Consider the following 21,429-nt stretch of genomic DNA (forward strand, 5'->3'; position numbering starts at 1 on the left):
ACGCTTAAAACACGTTGATGTAAAATTCCATTATCTTCGAGACTTGATACGGGAAGGAAAAATCTGTCTGAAGTATATACCATCTGCAGATCAACAAGCGGATATGATGACTAAGAGTCTTCCAGTAGCGGTTTTTCGTAGACATTGCTCAAGCATTGGTTTGGCTAACTGTAGCGGTTGAGCAGGGGTGTCAGGATGCAACCTGACAGTTAGCTACATGGTGTAGCTGTTTTCTTTGCAAACACTGTAGACAAAAATGTCAAACTCTTAACCTAAAATATACACATGTGCTTCTGCTCTTCTCGATAGGAAAGTCGTCCGTGTCGCCTCAAGCTTCTATTACATCCGAAAAACTATTTCAGTTTTGATTCAGCGAGTGTGCAAGCAGGAGCGAAATAGCGGTTAAAGCGAGCACTTCGAAATGTTGTATGGCGTTTGGTCAAAATATGGTGCTTGGGAAAGGTGGCGCTTGGGTTGGTCAAAATGTGGGGAAATCTGCTGAACAGTGCTTCTCTTTAAGACCTATATTTAGTTGTATGAAAAAGGTCTTAAACAGCTCCAAAAAACATTCAAATGTCCACCGACATGAATGTTCAATGACATGACCGAAGCTGTACAAATGAACTATGGCCAACTACCGTTGTAGGGCTCTATTTTCGCCCTAACACTTTTTAATTCTTTTGAGTGTTTTTATTCCATAAAAATGTCAATATCACTGAATTTATTCGTGAATGTTGTCCAAAAAAAATTCTCAATGATGTTATGACAATAAATACGAATAAATTGGTCGTTTATTCTTATTCGCGCTCTGTCCTCGCTTGTACCCGTCAAAAATGTAGCGTCAGTGTGTTGGTGAAAACGAAGCTGTCAAACAGCATACGCTTTGTTCTGCACACCAACACCACCACACCTGCTAGCTGACAGATCAAAAGTTGCTTTTTCGCGGAACGAGCTACGCTGTGTTTCCGTGTGCCGGAATTGTTTTTTCTCCCCCACTTGATGCGTAGTTACAGTGCACGTTGCAAATCATGAGCGTGAGTAAAACAATCACCGAAACGGTTACCAGCAACAAAACGGCATCGGCGGTAATTGCGGCACAAGCTCCGGCAGCAACGGGCCCGACACCCGTCCAGCGCCCATATGGGAAAATTGTGCTCACGCTCGAAAACTGTCTGCTTCCGGAAGTGAAGCTCGACCAAACCCCGTCCCAAAATGATGGGCTGGATCGGGAAACGGAAACGGATCTTCGCATCCTGGGCTGTGAGCTGATACAGACGGCAGGCATTCTGCTGAAATTGCCCCAGGTAAGATTGCTTCATCCCGAGCGACAGTTTCATAAGCGCCTCCGACGCCATCTTGTCGTGTGCGTGCATGTGTGTGTGTTTGTGTGAGTCAGTGTGCGCGAATGTAAATTTCAGCAGTATGAATGTGGTAGCATGTACGGAAAGAAAATCCTTCATTATTCATTGAATTAATTGCTATTTGAATGATTCACAGCAAACTTCCGTGGGCAATTTACCCAGCTAACGCACTAACACAGTTCCATAGACAGTGCTTTTATTGTGTTTACATGTCATTGGAAATGTCCTCCAGTATCAACTTTTGTCACTTTAAGGCTATCCTGCCTATACAACAATAAAACCATATTTCACATTATGACCGAACACAAAAGCGCAAGATTTTAAACAGTTTCTATTTCACTTTTAGGTTGCTATGGCGACCGGGCAGGTGCTATTCCAGCGCTTCTTCTACTCGAAATCTTTCGTGCGCCACAGCATGGAGGCGACGGCGATGAGCTGCATCTGTCTGGCGTCCAAGATCGAGGAAGCGCCACGCCGGATACGGGACGTGATAAACGTCTTTCATCATATCAAACAAGTCCGAAGCCAAAAGTAAGTATCCCGGGAGCCGATCCGTACGATCCGGTTACCGTTTCACTGTTCCGCAAGCAACACGTCTGCTGCTGCTGGCCCGTTTCGCTAAGCGACTTCTATTAACTTTTTTCACTTATAGTTTTGTAGGTAAGACGCTCAATCTTACTCAAAACTCTGTCTCCTTCTAAAAGCCAAACCCAAAGCCCAAAGCTTTGGGGAAACTCTTCCCCCCCAAAAAAAAAAAACAAAAAAACAAAAGATCAAAACTAAAAACAAATCAAACAAAACTACGGTCTGAACAGAACAAAACAAAAACCAAATCGCCATCTCTGAAACATGCTCTGCTGGGGCGCTGCGCAGCGACGAGTAACCCAAATACGGCCAATGCTCAATATACCCAGCGGCCAGGTTAGTTTAAACCAGTGTGATCAAGTGTCCTTAGCAACTGAATTCAGCCATCGTTAAGACAAATGGTGGCCTTCATCCGGAGCAAGAAGAAAACCGCCGGTTTATCCCGCTTGCCGATCGTCCGAATGTATGGCCTGCGATGTGTGGTACAGCGCACCGTTGACGAAGGTAATGCTCCTGTGTATGTGTTGCCTTCACGATTCATCAGCAAATAAACCGCCAAGGCCAACAAAAGGTGTACGAGCAGAGTGGAAATATCGAATCCATAGCCGGTAATCATCGTCCTTCACCTCTGGAACAACCAGCCGGTTCGGCTCGGAACGTGTCCGTGTCGTCAGTGGGAGAATCAAACACTTCAAGGAAGCAGCCAAAAGATCCCCTTGCGCTCTCCGGAGCCGGTGTGCACATTGCAAACGACACGAGCGCGCGTACAACGTACAATTGAAAATGGGGAGAAAAGTGGAGCAAAGAAACAGAAACCAACTCACCAACCCAACGGATGTGCACCGCCGCCTGGGGAGGATGTGACAGATAGTAGCAGTATATCCCATACTACGCTGTGTGGTCACTACTCTTGCTTTGTGTTTCTTTCTAACTTCTCTCTATCCCGAAGCATAGTATGTTCTCTCTCTTTTTTTCTTTATGTTTTCTTATCACACTGAACCATCCTGTACGTAAGCGAGCGTCTTTTAGCGCCACCGGAAGAAGGAGCGAGATCTAGCGACTACCGTGAACGTATGATTCGGAACCGCGAACGACATTGGGACGGTTTGTGGCCGACTGTGTGACGGTGTGTGCCAGAGAAGAAGGTGAGATTGGCTGGATGAATATGATCGATATTTTCGGCACCCGGGCAACCTTGGACGACCACGACGCCTTGCCAGGCAAATGAAGTCCATGGATGAGGCGCGCGAGCTAACACGATCGCCACCACACGGATACAAGGAGACCGGACACATTGATCTGGACCATGCGGTGATTGGTTTAGTGTTGTAATAATAAGCTTTTTAAGATATATTTTAGTCCTGTTTGGTTTCTACACGAATCCGACTGGAAGATGATCGTGAAGGGAAGTAATCGGGGGATAATGTAAGCGGGAGGAGCGGTTTGGTAAGTTGGCAGGTAATTTGTCCAATTCATAATGGACCACGTTGTGCTACGTTTCTAGATTTACGTATATCGAATATTGAGAGTATTGACTACAGTTACAAGTAAGGATTACGAACAATATCAATTTTTTTTAACAATAGTTTTAATAATTTATTTTTTTTATTTTGGCAATTGTAATGATAGAATTTTCATGGAATTCGTCAGTTTTAGGCAAAAATTTATTTGAAGAATCTAGATTATACTAAGCAGATTAAAATATCGGAACGGAATGTGTTCGAACGACGACAGTTCTATTCCATTCGCTAGATGAAGCGCATATAGCGGCTGGTAAAGCGTGTAACGAGATGCGTTTTTGTTTTGTTTTGTTTTGTTCGTGCAAATTTTGAACTCACCCAACCGGGAACGGTTCCATCCAGAGTGTTACAGAAGCATGCTTACGAGAGGCAGCCAGCTAAGACGCGCCACCGCGTTGTGTTTACTTGCCTTTTTCTTTCTTTCTCTCCTTACCCGATTGTTTTTTGCTATCTTTTCGCTCTCAACTGTGAAGGCCCATGATGCCGATGATACTGGACCAGCACTACATCAATCTGAAATCGCAGGTGATCAAGGCCGAGCGGCGCGTACTGAAGGAGCTTGGGTTTTGCGTGCACGTGAAGCATCCGCACAAGCTGATCGTGATGTACCTGAAGTATCTCGAGCTGGAAAAGCATCAGAACATGATGCAGATGGCGTGGAACTTCATGAACGATTCCTTCCGGACGGATGTGTTCGTGCGGTACCAGCCGGAAACGATTGCGTGCGCATGCATTTATTTGACCGCACGCAAGCACAACATTCCACTGCCAAGCAGCCCGCCGTGGTTTGTGATATTTCGCGTCAGCGAGGATGACATGTTGGATGTTTGCTACCGCATCATGGCACTGTACAAGCGGGGCAAACCGAACGCGGAGCAGCTAGAGGAAGCGGTAGAAGCTTTAAAGAAAAAGTATCAGGAGCAGCGCAAAAAGGATCGTCCCGAAGCTAATCCGGCGGCTGCTGCACCCACCGTCATAACGGTCGATCGGAACAATGGATCCCACAATGCATGGGGAGGTTTCATTCAGAGAGCCATGCCATTGCCGTTGAATTCGTCCGGCAATGCAAGCAACGCAAACAGCGGCGGTAGTAACGCGGCAACGGCCGGTGGTGTTGCTGGCGGTGGGACCAATGCGAACAGTAACAACGCCGGTCTAAACAACAACGAATCCGATGCCGGTGGACCGACGGCCGATGGGAAGAAGTCGCGATCGCGATCAAAATCGTTATCGAAATCTTCTCGCTCGAAATCACGCTCACCACGGTCGATGTCGCGTTCCATGTCACGGTCACGTTCGCGCGGTACTCGCTCCCGTTCGCGCACGTCTCATTCACGCTCACGGTCGAAAACACGCACCTCACGTTCACGGTCGCGTAGCGTAGTTTCACGCTCACGGTCGAGATCGCGATCACCACACTCGCCTCACTATCCTACCGAGAAGGGTGGCTCCCGAAGGACGTCGAAAAAGTCGCGTCATCGTTCCAGAACTCCGACGAAAATTTCATCGTCGGCCAAGAAGAAATCTTCCCGCCATTATTCATCCCGTTCTCCATCGCCCGAATCGCCTCAGAAGTACAAAAAAAGGTATGAACGAGTGGAATTTTATGTTTAAAATCAAGTACACTAAATTGATTCTCATCTTGCTTTGTTCTAGTGATAAGAAATACGATCGTCGGTCTGGAAGAGGAGGAGAGGACAGAAACAACGACAATCGTTACACCAACGGCTCCGAACGAGATCGTGATCGTTCGAAAGGGACGAGCAACTCGTTGGATCATTCGCGGAATCGCGATCGCGACAGGGATCGGATGAGATCGGACGGTGGTAAGGTAGGTAGTGGTGGTGGAGGAGGATACGATCGGGACGACTACAGACGTAGCGAAAAGGATTACCGAGGCAATGGGAAGCATGATAAATATGGCTCTAGTCGCCATAGTGATAGCAGCAGTCGGCATCGCTCATCCAAGCATGAGCGCGAACGATCACGAGACCGTGATCGAGACCGTCGCCGATAGGGAAGCAACGAACGCGAGAGTGTAGGACAATTCCGATCATACCGTTTCTAGCCCCGTTACGAAGTTTTTCATGCTGCCATGTATGTACGATAAATTATTCATCCTCTGTTGTTCTACAACTGTAAGTGACCGATTACAATAAGTTCCAAAAACTACAACTCTCCACTTACACACATCTAAAACTGGTGGGCCCATTCGACTGTGTGCGTTCGGTCGGGTCGAATGATTTGTGCCGAACATTAGCTTTAATTTAATTGACCGCTCGTTAGCCAATTACAGTACCGGTAACTCAATCGTGCGTGTGTGTCAATAGCGATGTTTTTAAAACACATTTTAATTTTTCTACAACTTTACAAACCACAAACGAATTTTGCGTGACACACAAAACGATAACAACCCATATATAGAACGATTCGCTCACCCATATAGCACTTACGAGAACTGAAAGCGGAAAGTGTTTGATAGGAATAGAATGGCCACTAGTAGAGCGATTCACCGTCGCGAAGGAAGGTACTTGTAAAAATAGGTTTATAAGAATTTCAAACTAAAGGAGAGCACTTGAATGCGTCGATGTGTACAGAAAAATTGGTCCTCATACTCAACAAAGGATACGTGAGGGGTCTAATAAAAAAAGTTAAAAATGTTATTTACAAATCTAAACAAGGCAACAACTTGTTATTATTAACCTAATTTACAACTTCATCAATATCACAATGAAGCGTTTTGTCTGTTTCCATTTGTTGAAATCTACGACCGCTGAGAACGGGAACTCTTTAAATTACGAACAATCCCATGATTTTCGTTTAAAACAAGTTATGATGCCAAGAAACTCTGACTCTGAGGTTTACATGATGTGATTTGTCGGTCATTCAACGATCCTCCAGACTTGCTATTCCGGATAAAGAGTTTAAGGACATACTGGATAATAATTTCAACGACGATAAGAGTGGCAAGGAGTGACTTGTGCTAGAGAACAGAGAATAATGTTGGGTTTTTTTTTAATCTAAATGTAAAATGTTGTTCCTTGCCACAACAGCTCCGGGAAAAGTGTGTAGAACGCTCTGAATGATGGTCGATGTTTCAACAATACCAGGTTTTATATTCATCAACAAAAGATATGACTTCAAGCAATTCTGGGAATAGCTTCGATGCGAACGAAAACAACGGCGTGACTACGTGTTTGATATTTGTTTAACTTAACGCCAAATTGTAAGTGGTGCCAACTATATTTATATAACATCCCAAATAGAACCAGCAACATGCTGTGAAACAATGTTGCTCGCGACAACATTAGACCATGCCCTTATTATGGATACAAACTAGATTATACATTGCATAAGTATCAGGCGCATCTGTAATGCGAATAGCATACCTTGACAGATGGTGTTATATACCATTTAGTAGACATGGTATATTATAATTTGCATTTCGTAGTATGATTTCGAGTCTTTTTAACCAAACACATAACACCGACTGTTTTAGTGTAAACCGACAGCAATGACAGAACAACATTTGTTCGCTGTTCGTAGTGATTGTTTATTATTTCATGAAATTCACTGTAAACTATATACATTGGTTGTTATTAATCGAATCATGCATGTGTTTCAATGTGTTAATAGTGATGATTTCCGTAAGTTAAGATCGCACCGAAACCATCGCACGTATAACGGTGAGACCGAAATCTTGCCGCACTAAATTGATACCGTTCGATTGTGTGATAGAATAATTTAGGTTACTACATAAGGAAATAATTTAAGACCAGCGTGATCATTTTTCCGCACGTGATCGAATTTTTGGGGTGGGCAGGGAAACGTAGACAAGGTAAGGGATCTCATCATTTACCTAGCTCTGGCGGAACCGAATGGATAGGAGAGGGGCAAACAAAAATAAAAGATCGATTTCTTTTAACTAAACAACAATAAAAAAACAAGTACATCTCTCTTGTTCTGTGCGCTGTGTTTGACGGCTTGCACGAGCTTTAGATAGGTGGCCCCTATTGCTTCTGTCTTACACTTTCTAGCGACGACTAGTAATGTTTTCTTCCCGTGGGTTTTCCACCTGCTGATATCCTTATTGTTTGCTTTTTCGAAGTCCATTATGTTCAACGTTTTGTATGCTTGTGTGCCGTTCAGAAGAAACCGTTCATGATTTGTTGGTTAGAAAAAGTGTGCTACGTTTGAGGTTATACGATTGCGACCTGCTGCCTTGTTGTGTGTTACGCCGTGAGGTTCTGAATCCTGATACGGTGTGTTATTTAGTATTAACATTATTGCTGTTTCCCTTACGCTCACTGGATTATCTGGTACATTGCATGTTTCCTTTGTCGATGAGGCACACCGGGGGGTTTTTTTTCATTTCATGAGCTACATGGTTACGTGTGTCTATTGAACTGACCTTTCTTCTATGTTACTACCGCCCCGTTACTCGATCTATTGCGGACTGAACCGCAAACTGTTTTTAATAAGTTAACATTCGATTCGGTTCCGTGTTCGTTATTCTCATTAAGTGGCGACCGTACATGAAAAGGGGTTTCTTTTCACTTTCTCAGTTACTAGTAGCACTTAGTCGTTCGTTTTGTATGTTTTTTTTTTGTTTTTAATTCTAGTAGTAACAACGTCCTTCTTTTTCCTACCTTTGCCAGCGAAAGCACGCAAAGCGAAAAAAAAAACATCATATGCGATAAAACAATTTCTTGCAAATGCTATAAACTTTCGTTTCGCTAAGAAACAATTCATGAAGAAAAGTCGGGTTTTTTCTATCGAAATGCCCAATTTAGTAGTGCGTAGACCAGAACATATCTGCTAGCGTGTGCTTCTTTGTGCTAAACACCCTAAAGGCAAGAAAAGGGGATCGAATAGTCATGGTGGTGTGTTCGATCACGTTGTTAATAAAAGCGTGCTTTGTTTTAAATGTTTCTGTTTCAGTTTTAGTTGTTTTTTTTTTTACGTTAGTTAAGGCAAACATGCAGTTGAACTTGTTCCCGATGTGGAGATCTCTTCCCGCCACCCACATCGTCTATTTTCACGATTGTTTGGTTCCACGTTCGGATTTTTTTTCGATGATCGCACGCAAAGTGAGCGAGACTGCAATGCCACGCGTCCAATCGGAATGAGTGTCCAACACGGCAAGTTTTCATTTTGCTACAACAAACCCACAGTGCAGTAATCTGTGTCCGTGTTAACAGGAGAAAAGAAAAGCTTTTGTTTTCGCATTCCTATATATTTTTTTCTTATACACACAACTGTTTAACAACGTTTAGTTTTAGTTCGGGAAACCTAATCCAATGCTGTTGTTACACCGGCTAGCAAATGTTCAACCATTAGCGCTTTTCCTCACGCTCACTGGACAACGCAAAATAAAAACAAAAAACTAGTTCGAACGTGCGCTCCGTAACTGTGACTCCGTGTCTGTCCGCAGACGGAGAAAACGACGGCATTGGAACAAGTAGTGCGTTCCACTACAAATTCGCGTACAGACAGAACGTATGTTAGTGTTCGTTGCTTCCTTTGTAACACATGCACGACGAAACTAGGGGTTACACGCGTCGGGCTGTTGCCAACCCCTCGGCGCGTCTACGGTATGGCTAAATTATAGTAAGTAATAATTACACAATTACACGAATATAAAGTATGGTAGTTGGCGGTTGCTTGCTGGCGAAAACAGGATGGCGCACAGTACAGCAGCCCTTGGCCGATCGATGCCGATCCACCATCCGGGGCGCTATCTCCGGCACCATCGGTTAACACCCGATTAAGTATTTTAGTATCCTCTTGCTTTCTGCATTCAATTGCATTTGTGCATATTGCGGTGCTGTGCGTGTTAAAATCGTTTACGCCCTGCTTTCTTTTGCGCTTTTGCTTAATAATGCACTGTATATTTTCGTTTTGTTTTATTAGTAAAATTTACTCTTCCTTTTGTCGCATTTGTTATTGCTTGTTTACGCTTGTGCGGGTGTGTATGTCAGAGGGAGAGAAAGAGAGTGTGTGTTTGACGGAGTATGCGTGCTATTACTACGCGTTTTTTTTGTTTGTTTCAGCTGAATCTCGGGCCTACTACTAGATTGCTCTGGTAACTGCTGGCTGCTGGCTGGTACCGGTCAGCACCTTGTTGGCGAACTGCATGATGGCCGCCGCCGGTTGCGTTGGTTCCAGCTCGCAGAACACATGACACTGGTTGTCCGCCGACGAGGGCGACCGCTTCGCAACGAACGCGAACATACGTCTACAGCGAGAAACAAACAGACGTTAGCAAAATTGCTTTGCACGTAAACGGTATCGCGCTGGAGGTTATGCTTACTTTGAAGCGGGAATATCTCCCGTAGTCGACTGAATGCTCCATCGACGATCGTCCGGATCGAGTGCGCAGAATGACACATTGTTCGATGGGTAGTGGCGTCTGTCGAATGAGAAGCATACAACTGTTAGCTGATCACGGTACGAAAGGGACCGAGGTTTGCGCTTAAACGATACCCACCTGAAGAACAACTGTCGCGTATTGTCGGTCAGTGTGATTCCCTGCAGTGAGGCCTTGAAGTGCACTTGCGTTGGTTTCGGCAGGGGTCGTAGCGCAAGCAACGAGCTGACTGCCTTCCTTATTGCTTGTGGTCCTGTACAGCAAAAAGGAGGGAGAGCAGTGTTTAGTACAGTGTTTGGATTGCTTCGAACAAGAAAAGGCTCGGACGTTCGGATCGTACTCACCGGTGAGTGACTCTGTATCGCAGGTGAACAAATATAGCACGTTACAGGCAGCACCTTGCTGTAGCAACTGCTGTTGCGCCGGTGTTTGATTCTCCAACTGTTGAAGGTCCTGTAAAACGCGAATAAAACCATGACGAACGGTTTCTTAGTATCGCTAAACCCATACAAAGCTCACTGTTGCCGTGTGGATTGCATACTTGCGGGGGCATTTTGGTTACGCACCGTGCCGCTGTATTTCCACCCAATAACCTTGTATGACTGACACTTACCATATCGGGGATGATCAACCGGCACGGTAAGGCTAGCGTAGTAATCGAATGCTGATACACCAGCGCAGACAGTGAGGTGAAGACGGGCTCGTTCGCACAGCCCTTCAACCGGACGCCCCGGATCGTCGGTTCCACCAGGAAGTGTCGCACCAGCTCCTCACTGTTCGGTCCGGTGTACTGTACACCGGGCGGTGGTTGGTTCACCTTCACCACCAGCCCGTACGCGTTCGCGAACGTGGTCGAATCGCGCACGATGAACGTACCGGGTGGCGCGTTGCGCAGCAGTGCGATCGCCTCCTCCCGGCTGATGTTCGGCTTGTACCAGTACTTGGAGGAGTCGCGGGCAAACTTCACGAACTGTGGTGCCACCTCCTGCGGTTCGCTGTTGGAGTTCGAGGTGGTTGAATTGCGGCGCGATGTGTAGCAGGACAGTGTTTCGTTCTGGTTGATGATCTCTTGCGCCCGCTGGTTGCCACTGAACAGGTCCTTGCTGTAAGCGTGTTGAGCAAAAGATGCATTAGTGCCGATGTTCGGAAGGATTGCTTGTTCTGTGTGGTACAAATCATGCAACGGATTCCCGCAGGTACGACGATACAACATTGGCAAAACAAGACACAGATCGGGGAGTTACATTGGGTTAGGCATGTGCTTTAGAGTGCAAAGATCACTTGTTAGGAGTTAGGTTACGGAGGCACACGATCCTGCTACAGTGACTTCTACTCACTCATAGTAAAACGTACATCCCTGTGCCCGTTTCTCAAGGACCGGTGCAACGCACTGAAACAGGGATGCTTTCGCAAGCGCAAGCTTTTCGAGCTGTTTGTATAGCACATTTTTTCTGCTGTCGGGTTGGAGTTTGCAGTCGAAAGGAATCCAAAGGAAGAGAGATTAACGTGGAAGTGGCACCAATCTATCTGCGACTACCGATCATGCTTGCGTATCATGTATGGTGAGCGTGTTATTGGGTGTTGTTTTTTGTGCTCGCGACCCGTGTTAGCAGTGATGCTGGCATCGATCCAATACGCCAAAAAACACACCCATCGTATCCACCCACAGATTAGTCGGTGGGGATGTGATGTAGTTGTGAGTGATTTAGCCATGCCCCGCACTACCATGTTAGCAAGAAGAATCGAAGAATTCTCCACGAAAGCAGCAGTGGAGAGATTTAGTCATGCCCCGCACTAGAATGTTAGCGTTATTGCAAGTGTTTCGCTTGAGTGGAACTGTGAACTATTCCGCCATGAAACGCCAACAGGGTGCACACAAACACAACTAACGACCCGTGGGCACAACAGCAAAAAAAGAAACCAAAATATTCTACGAGAGTGCAGCAGAAAATGGTTGGAGCGAATGGCTAACCTCACGTCGTAAGTTGAAACGCTGGATTTCTGGCTTCGTAGCGACCAAGCGGAGTTATATCTTCTGGAAAAGCCCACAGACCGGGGAGGGGGAAAACAAAAAACCCCCGACATCCCACAGAGATGTTCAGTTCAGGTTGTGAAAAGAATGGGGAAGAAAACGTGTGAAGGGTGTGAGTCGTGGTCGTGGAATCTGTAGTATGACTCCCGGTAGGCTCCAGCGATCTCGGTGGGAAGAAAAACACACACACACACTTACCGTTGTGATGTCGGACTCTTGGGTGGAAGAGCGGGACTGGAGGTACCGTTGCTCAGCCCGTACGGTGTGCGTGGCGTTACCGGGAAGGCCGGCGTTTCTGGGCGCGGCGATCCACCCATCGGTGAGTTGTCCGGTTCCGTTTCCGAGCGGTACGATGAGAACGATTCTTCACGTGCCTGCAACCAGAGCGGAAAGAGTCACGAAAAGACACACGTTAGTAAGGCACATCCACACTTCCCAACAGCGGTTGGGGATTGTTTCCGTTCCCGTTCGTAAACCTTATCGGCTAGTAATTGGAGCCGGGTGCGGCTGTTAAACACTAAATTAGTGAGCTTTGTGTGATGATGTCAGGTGTCCTCACACAGCAGGTACAACATTGAAAGCATGCACCTACGGGCAAGATGATCATGATGGGAAGCGGTAGTGAGAGTGAGTGAGAGTGAGTGAGAGACTCGATTCGATAAACACATCTCGCAGTCGTTGAAGGCTGTAAGGTATAGTGGAGTGACAGAGTGGAGAGCATGTTGAACGTTACCTGATCGCACCAAGAGATCGCATTGCTGCGTTCGGATAAGCTAGGCGAAATGGATGAGATGGTACTGTCGGTTTCGGAAGCAATGCGTCGCACATGGTTATTCATTAGTAACGGATGATGGGGATGATTGTGATGGTGATGCGGTGGTAGTTGCTGCTGCTGCTGCTGCTGCTGTATGTTCGGAGAGCTGTTCTGCGACTGCTGGTGCTGGTGCGACTGTTGTGCAACGGTTGCATCGTTGCTACCTCGGCTGGTACTGCGCTGAAGTTGCCCGGGTAGGTGGTGGTGCCCATTGCTTAGTGTGTACCCGTTCACCAGCTCGAACCCGTGGGCCGGATACAGCCGATAGTTGCCGTTCGCGGTATCAACCGACGGCTGCTGGTGGTACAGGTTACCATTGCGCTGCATTTCGGTCAGATCGTACGCGGCCAGGTTGGCCAGCACGTCCGACAGTTCGCTCGAGGGATGAAAGTCGACCGTGGGCCGCTGTTCCGCATAGCACCCGGTCGTGTTGGTGCGCCCCTCAATCTTGGCCAAATGCTCTTCCGTAACGTCACTCTCGAGCGCTAGTGAGGCGAGCAGCTTATCCAGCGCTAGCTGCCCATGGCCGATCACAGTGAGGGGCGTCGTGTCGTGACCATTTCGTCGCTCACCATTCACGACGGTGGCGCCCGTTTGGGCGAGCGGTTTCTCATCAACGCTACCATCGGGCGAGGACAGTTCCATCGGTTCCTGTTCGCCGGTCGGCGGTTTGTGCCCATTTCGGTGACGGTATTGATGGTCATGGTACGAGTCGATTAGATGATGGGTGTGATTATTAATGAGGCTTGCACTATGATTGCTAGTGGACATGGAGGAAGAAGACGAGCTGTTGGTAGTGACACTGGCAGTAGTAATGTTAGGGCTAATGCATGCTGGGCCTCCGCTTGCAGCGGTCCCGGCCCCTGTGGACTGCGGTTCCGGTGAGGTTGCAACGGATGCCACCACCGCCGCACTGTTGGTTATTTCGTTTAGCAGGTTATTGAGCTTTTCGCAGTTATCGAGATTATTCAGACTGTGTATGTTACTGAATATTATCTGTTCGGACTCCTACAGACCGTAGCGCAACGGAGGGGAAACACCGAAGAAAGGAAGAGAGAGAAAAAAAAACAAAAAAAAACAAAATGGCGATCATGGGTAAATGAGTCAATGAGTTTGGTGTGGCGATATTTTGTTTTTTTGGAGGAAATTTCCGAGGATTAGAAATGGTAAGGAAGAAGGGAAACACTAACTAAAGCACACAACATGGGTTTAGTATTCAAACCAAAGCACAAAACACAAATTGTTAGTTTTGATACACACATTTAAACACGAAACAAAAAGGAAAAACATGAAAGTGTGTTAACGTAAATGGAACATGGAAGATGAAAGGAGTGGTTAGAGTAGAATAATAGGAGTAAAGTAAGATCCAACAGGTACAGAAGATCGGTAGATATCGGTAGAGGTACGTGCTACCATTGGCACAGCGCTAGCAACGATCGAAGTAGGCAATCGTCGAGAAAAGAACCACACCGGAAGGACGCTGATAGATGTTAGCGGGTGGAGTTGGAGCAGTTACGTAGAGTGGAGTTCGGCTTCGGAGCTGTCAAAATTCTAGCAAACCTACCAATCGAACCTGTCCGTGTTTCGGAGTCGAATGGTCCTGTTCGGCAAGGGACAACAGTCCACTGCTACCGTTCAGGCTGCTGTTGTTCAGCTGCTGCTGCTGCTGATAGTGCACGCCATTGCCGTTGATGTGCCGATGCTGTTGTGGTGTCGCATGTGCCTGCCCATTGACCGGGCTGCCGGTGGCACTGCTGCTTCCGTTGACCGTCTGATGATGGTGCTGGTTGGTGATCGTGACCGAGGTGCCCGTGGACGGTGCCGGGGACGATACCGTCCTGTGCGTGGACGACGGCGATGGTGAGGAGGCTGTTTGTGCTTGTGCAATGTGACCGTGCGGTGAGGCATTCAAAATGGAGAGCGGTGCATTCTGAGCATACCGTGCGTTGGGGTGGGGGTGCAGAGTGTTTTGTGGTTACGAGTTCGAGCATACATGGGATGGATAAAATATTATGGTTGAATCAAAACAAAAATCATAACTCAAGACAGCTAATGTGCATTGAAATGCAATCCAAACAGAAATACTTCATCTCCAAAGGTGGCAAGCCATCAGACCGCTAAGTGAGCAAGTGCACGGGGCAACCACACTCACGAAACTGGTGCTACTAAAACACACACACACATTCGAACCGAAACGGAACGGTGCGAATGTGTGTTTTCCTTGAAGCTGGCATACAATTTAGAATTTTCAAACCCAAAGCTGGCAGATTTCCATCAGCCCACAAAACCCCCCTCACAACGGTACTCACCCCAATTGTCTGGAGCTTCGCGTTTTCGTGAGCTCGCTGTACCGCCACGAACGGCCGTTCCGTCGAGTGGGTCCGGGTGGTCGTAAGCGTGTGATAGTTCCGCTCGTTCCGTACCGGCGACAGCGTCTGGCTGCGTCGGTGCGTTGTGTTGTAGACGTTTTCGCCGGTCGGGAATGCCGGACTGCCATAGTTGTAACTGAGATGGAAAATTTGTGGTTTTATTTACCCTCCATTGGTCCTGTGTTTGCTTGGCTGTTTTGCCGGCTTTCCAGCATTTTACCTACCTAAAACTATTCGAATGTTCTCGCCGCTGCTGTTCCCGGCGGGCGCGTAACTTTTGCTGCTGAAGTTGCAACCATGACTGACCGGATATTCTGTTGATGAGAAGAACAAAAAAATGGAACGAGATTGTTCTTGATGAGATTGGAACAGTAGCGATCTTCTTTAGAAACAACAATCGAAAGTTCATTCTTAATAGAAATTTGGATCTTTACCAGAAACTTTTGCTTGTGTCGAAAATATGAATTCCAATTTCCCTTTAGATCCCCCTTTTATGTGTGTTGCCAGCGTTATGGTTCGTTCTAAAGCAAATTCCATGGAAGTGTACAGAACACATACTAAATCATTTTCTTTTTCGGTTTTGGCACAAATCCAGTCTGGGTTTTCCACCCCATACCAGCTTCGGTTTGATCCCAATTTCCCATTCAACGTTAAACATCAGCTTTCAACACAAAATCCGTACAATCCCTGGGGTAGTTCTTGCTAACAAGAACAATAAATCAACATAAGCTTGCGAGGCTTCCTAATAGGAATGCGTTGTTTTACCGATTGCATACTTTCAGGCAACAAAGCAGTTCAAATTTCACTTGCTGCCCGATAAAATGCCTCAATAATCGACTGTTTTGGGTCACATTTAACGAGATGAGACAAATGTTTTCACCAAAAGCATCCCAATCTGGTACACGCTTTATTCACGCATTGTTTCGCATTGTCGTCCCCGTTTTGCGTTGCAGCCTGTGCTCGCACATCAGCTCCAACTGCCGCTGTTCACCGGTTGGCTTCTTTGGCGATAAGAAAGTTGTGCACGGCACAGTTCGGAAATCGTGTAAATGTGGCACATACCGCGCCTTGTTGTCAAGTTGCCCTTTCCCCTGGCGTGTAGTGCGGCGGGGGAAACTGTCCGAAAAAAGAAAAAGAGAGTATAATGCAAAAAAAAAAAACGGAACGAAGCCCCTCCGTCATTTTCTTGACTAGCCCACCGTAAACGGCAATTGATGTCAACCGGACCGGGGGCCGATTTAACTCCATATGCTCCGCCGGTACCGCCGAGCGTCAGCAGTACGCTATCGGCTATGATGGACAACCGGTGTCGCCACCGCAACAAATGCACCCTAAGCTATTTGCCAGTCGTAATCGAACGACGTTAAAATTGCTGACCGTGATCGGTCAGCACTAAAGGTGGAAAAAGCGATATGTTGCTAGGTGCCCCAAAGGCACTGTAATTAGATATAAGCAAATACGAAGGCAGGCGCGACAATAGGATGTAAGAAACTTATGTGTAAAATTGCTGACCGCGATCGGTCAGCAATAATTAGGTATAAAACCCATAAGCTATGAAATAAACGGAGGCATTTCAACCCAAACGAAAACGAGTCAGAACTTATTGATCTCTAGTCGGCGTGACCTGCGCCTGTCTAGAGAAAAGCGCCGCGAGGTTAGCTTCGCGCACGCAACAAATGGTGGCTCCAGAGAGGAAGATCAAACTCTCCCTGGCTCGTTTCCTTGGCCTAAGTTCTACGCCAGTTTGGTGAAGTGACTCATCTCGGTCGGCCCGACGAAGTACAACGCGTAACCGTGAAAGTGTGACTGCAGTGCTAAGTTCAGCCAACCGATTTTACGTGATTAGTTAAATTTACGGCCCGACAAAGTGCAACACGCAACCGCGAATGTGCGACCGCAGCACTAAGTTCTGCCAACCGACTTCCCGCGAAAAGTATAACGCGTAACCGCGAAAGTGCGACCATACCCATAAGTTCTAAAACCAACTTCCACGCGATTTGGTAAATAAAGTACGTTCACAGTTCTAGAGCCAACTTCTACGCAAATTGAAGAATGGACGAACGGCCCGACAAAGTACAACGCGTAACCGTAAAAGTGTGACCGCAGTGCAAAGTTCAGAAAACCGAATTTCAGCGATCAGTGAATCTAAGGACCGCGTGAAAAGTGCAACACGTTACCGTGAAAGTGTCACAAAGATTCGCGTTCAGCCAAACAGTTCATGTGTGATCCAGTAAAATTCCGGTATCAATACCATAAGACCGCAAAGACGGCACCATAAGACCGCAAAGACGGCACCATAAGACCGCAAAGACGGCACCATAAGACCGCAACGACGGCACAATAAGACCGCAACGGCGGCATAATAAAACCGCAACGGCGGCATAATAACACCGAGACGACGGCGTTAGAGGACTGCAGAGGCGGTAAACAAAACGAACCAGTAGTGAGAGAGCAGCTCACGTGAGGCGCAAAGGTGAGCGGACGGCTCAACCTGCATCAGGTGGACAAGGTAGAGCGGACGGCTCAACCTGCATCAGGCGGACGAGGTAGAGCGGACGGCTCAACCTGAAGCGGCCAGCCCAGGTGAGCGGACGGCTCAACTTGCATCAGGCGGACGAGGTAGAGCGAACGGCTCAACCTGAAGCGGGCAGCCCAGGTGAGCGGACGGCTCAACCTGCATCAGGCGGACGAGGCAGAGCAAACGGCTCAACGTACATTGTGAAGAACAGCCGATAGTGAGGAGCTATCCACGTGAGTGGACCGCTCAGGGCGATACGTGTGAGAAAGCAGTAAACGACAAATAGGTGGGCGGACGGCCCAGCCTGCATCGCGTCGTGAAGAATCAACAACTGAAGTGGAAGACTTCCCCGTGGACGCGCTGTCCAGGAACCACTCACAAAGTATCTACAAATTCAAAGTGAGTAAAATGGAATATAAAAATAATCCTAACGGTCACTGCAAGCTTTGCAGTGACCCAGACGAAAAGGCAAAGATGGTAGGATGTGTATTGTGCGACCGATGGTTTCACATCACTTGCTTAGGGATAAAAACCAGCCAAAAAAATTATCAGTGCCCAAAATGTAAGGAGGGGGAATTAGAAAGGGATCGCACGAGACAAGCGTTAAAGGACGCAGAAAAACTCTTAAAGGAGTTTAAGGATGAAAGAGACAGGGAATTGAAAAGGAGAACTGAGGCTGATAAGGAAATAGAAAAACTACGACAAACGCTGGAGCACGAACAGACGATAGAAACACAAGACCGCAGCGACTCACAAGACGACATAAGACAGCTGACAGAAAGTATCAGCTCGATGGTTAAGGCCTGGACGAATTCATCAAAAAAAAGCCTTATCGAGCTTCCCGTATTTGATGGTAACCATAAAATATGGCCAAGGTTTAAGACTACCTTCGCTGAAACGACAAAGGCCGGCCAATTTTCCAACCTTGAAAATATAAACAGGTTACAGAAATATTTAAGGGGCGACGCTCTTAGAGCTGTCGAAGGTTTACTAATAAACCCTGAAAATGTTGATCTGATCCTACAGCGCCTAGAGAAGCTTTTTGGTAACCCGGACCAAATATATTCGGCTCTCCTTAGGGATCTATTGAAGGTGAAACAAGTGACAATGGAACAGCCGTCCACAGTCATTGATTTCACTAACGCCCTCCACAACATGGTCGACAATATGACCATTCTCAAACATGAGGGATACTTAAACGACCAGAGACTGATAAAGGACCTAACGGGAAAACTACCTTCGAATATTAAAAACAAGTGGATCATAGATACCCTTAAAACCCCAGGGAAACTAAAAACGTTAAGGGACCTTTCGGAATTTCTTAAAACATCTGAGGATCTAGCGGCAGCGCTAATAACAACGGAAAATAAGTATGACAAACAAAGCAACCATAACTCTCATCACTCTGTGGTCAGACCATTCAGAGAGAATTCTTGTCTTGTCTGCAATAGAGCGCACGAAACCACCTCTTGTAGACAGCTGATAAACAGTCCCATAGACGAGAGATGGAGAATCCTCACCAGAAAGAGAATCTGCACAAACTGTTGCAAGTACATGAACCACACCGCAGAAAGGTGCCGCCTAGCTCCACAATGCACAATTGCGGGATGTGGGCGAAGGCATAACACGATATTGCATAATAACAGATTTGCTGCCCCTGGCCCAAATCGTTTGAACTACCACCACCACTCGGCAGAATACCTTTTTCAAATAATCCCTGTTACCTTGTACAATGGAAATAACTCAGTAAGAACATATGCTTTCATTGATCCGGGATCCTCTACCAGTTTAATATCTGAAGAGATCCGTCTTCGTTTGAACGCGCAGGGACCAATAAAACCGCTATCACTCGCTTGGACAAATGGACATTACCAAGTCGAAGATAAAAGCGTGACCATAGCCCTTCAAATCCAAGGGACTAATGGAAGACTGCTAGATATCAAAAACGTGCGCTCAGTAAGAGAATTAGATCTTCCGAAGCAAAGCATCAACGCAGCCGTACTAAAGAATAGATTTGGACATCTAAAAGGAGCTGCCATTGAAAGTTACAATTGTGCCACACCAACGCTCCTACTTGGATTACCACACGCCTACTATACTCAGGCGATGCAGTGTCGTACTGGTGGACCAGATAATCCCGTAGCATATCTAACGCGACTGGGATGGGTCGTATTTGGCAAAACTGGTGAAAATTGCGAATCAAAGAATCACCATCTTTTTACCGTGGTAGAAAAGAAGGAAGAAGAGGAAAAATCGCTCAGAGACCTCATGAAGGGGTTCTTCTCTACAGAGGAGTTTGGGGTAAGAGCAACTAACCACCCATCCGGCTCAAAGAATGACGAGCTTGCCACCAAATTAATGGCAGACTCGTTAAAATACAACGGAGAGCAATATGAAATAGGCCTCCTATGGAAGGACCCGAACACTTTGCTTCCAAATAGTTATGATCAAGCTTTGAGGAGGCTAAAAGGTCAAGAAAGAAAAATAGCTGAAGATAAAAAGTTAAAAGAGTGGTACTGCGAGCAAATAGCGGACTACGTCAAAAAGGGATACGCCCGCAAGGCCACTCCCTACGAGCTGTTAGATACCAGTGGTAAAATAAACTATATACCACATTTTGTCGTAATTAATCATAACAAGCCGATACCCAAACCAAGGCTAGTATTCGATGCCGCAGCAAAAAACCAAGGTATATCCTTGAATTCAAAATTATTAGCTGGCCCAGACGCTACATCATCTCTCTTGGGCGTCCTAATACGTTTTAGAGAATTTCCGGTAGCCTGTTCAGGGGACATAAAGGAGATGTTCCATCAGGTGCGGATTCGCAATGAAGATCAATGCGCGCAAAGATTCCTATTCAGAAACTCTCCAAGCGACACCCCAGTTGTCTATGTGATGAACGTAATGACATTTGGAGCAACTTGCTCCCCGGCATGCGCACAATACGTAAAGAACCATAACGCACTAACCTTTAAGGAAAAATACCCTGATGCTACAAACGCAATAATCAACAATCACTATGTCGATGATTACTTGGACAGTTTCGACACCACAGAAGACGCAATTAAAACCCTAAAAGAAGTATGCCTCATTCATGATAAAGCCCACTTTTTTATGAGGAACATTATATCGAATTCTCAACAAGTAGTGGATAGTATTCCAGAAGATAGAACAACACAGAACGCACTCTTCCCGATCAACAATAAGGAGCAAAATTTTGAAAAAGTCTTAGGACTTTACTGGGATAAACACGATGACTTCTTACGATACAAATTAAAAGACTTTTCATCCCCAAAACTCTCAAAAAGGGAAATGCTTTCATATATTATGCGCATATACGACCCTCTTGGGCTCGTTGCAAACTACATAATGAAGGCGAAAATTATACTGCAAGAATTGTGGAAAACAAGTCATGACTGGGACAGCGAAGTGCCAGCCAGCGTCAAATTACAATGGAAACAATGGATGGATAGAATCAAGGTTGTCGAAAGCATCAACATTCCTAGATGCTACTCCAAAGCCACAGGAATCGAAAGAAGAGAATTACACGTTTTCACAGACGCCTCAGAAAAGGCGTTTGCAGCAGTCGTATACCTAAGGACCATAAACAAAACAGGTATTGACGTTAACATAGTTGCCGCAAAAACAAGAGTAGCGCCTATTAAACCGCTTTCAATCCCAAAACTAGAGCTCCAAGGTGCAGTACTCGGAGTCAGACTCGCCGAGACTGTGAAACAACAAATGAGAATTAGGACCACAAAGGACTATTTTTGGACTGACTCCAAAACGGTCTTAGCGTGGTTAAATTCTGACGCACGAAACTACAAACAGTTCGTGGCCGTTAGAGTCGGAGAAATTTT

General features: G+C 46.3%; 2 protein-coding genes across 2 annotated transcripts in view; one reads left to right on the forward strand and one right to left on the reverse strand.

Moving 5' to 3' along the window:
* The first annotated feature begins 1,028 nt into the window (after window positions 1–1,028).
* Window positions 1,029–5,483, forward strand: LOC128719753 (cyclin-L2). Its single transcript, XM_053813384.1, has 4 exons — window positions 1,029–1,304; window positions 1,708–1,892; window positions 3,940–5,052; window positions 5,123–5,483. The coding sequence occupies exons 1-4, from the start codon at window positions 1,029–1,031 to the stop codon at window positions 5,481–5,483; spliced, it is 1,935 nt and encodes a 644-aa protein (XP_053669359.1).
* A 4,055-nt stretch (window positions 5,484–9,538) lies between these two features.
* The window catches only part of LOC128719189 (uncharacterized), a 115,207-nt gene continuing 103,316 nt past the window's right edge, over window positions 9,539–21,429 (reverse strand). The window contains exons 13-23 of the mRNA XM_053812811.1: window positions 15,276–15,365; window positions 14,992–15,187; window positions 14,247–14,612; window positions 12,602–13,690; window positions 12,067–12,242; window positions 11,174–11,290; window positions 10,450–10,939; window positions 10,181–10,289; window positions 9,957–10,089; window positions 9,780–9,878; window positions 9,539–9,704 (exon numbers count right to left, since the gene is read on the reverse strand). Coding sequence (XP_053668786.1) covers window positions 9,539–9,704; window positions 9,780–9,878; window positions 9,957–10,089; window positions 10,181–10,289; window positions 10,450–10,939; window positions 11,174–11,290; window positions 12,067–12,242; window positions 12,602–13,690; window positions 14,247–14,612; window positions 14,992–15,187; window positions 15,276–15,365 — 3,031 coding nt within the window. The remainder of the gene's footprint in view (window positions 9,705–9,779; window positions 9,879–9,956; window positions 10,090–10,180; window positions 10,290–10,449; window positions 10,940–11,173; window positions 11,291–12,066; window positions 12,243–12,601; window positions 13,691–14,246; window positions 14,613–14,991; window positions 15,188–15,275; window positions 15,366–21,429) is intronic.

The sequence above is a fragment of the Anopheles marshallii genome, chromosome 2 (assembly GCF_943734725.1).
Source record: "Anopheles marshallii chromosome 2, idAnoMarsDA_429_01, whole genome shotgun sequence".
In the NCBI taxonomy this organism is placed as follows: domain Eukaryota; kingdom Metazoa; phylum Arthropoda; class Insecta; order Diptera; family Culicidae; genus Anopheles; species Anopheles marshallii.

What these genes read in the sequence shown, in the direction of transcription:
- LOC128719753 (XM_053813384.1), top strand. Translation starts at nt 1,029, where the DNA reads ATGAGCGTGAGTAAAACAATCACCGAAACGGTTACCAGCAACAAAACG. An exon ending in TTCTGCTGAAATTGCCCCAG is followed by an intron (nt 1,305 to 1,707) that starts GTAAGATTGCTT and finishes TTTCACTTTTAG; the next exon opens with GTTGCTATGGCGACCGGGCA. An exon ending in CCTCAGAAGTACAAAAAAAG is followed by an intron (nt 5,053 to 5,122) that starts GTATGAACGAGT and finishes GCTTTGTTCTAG; the next exon opens with TGATAAGAAATACGATCGTC.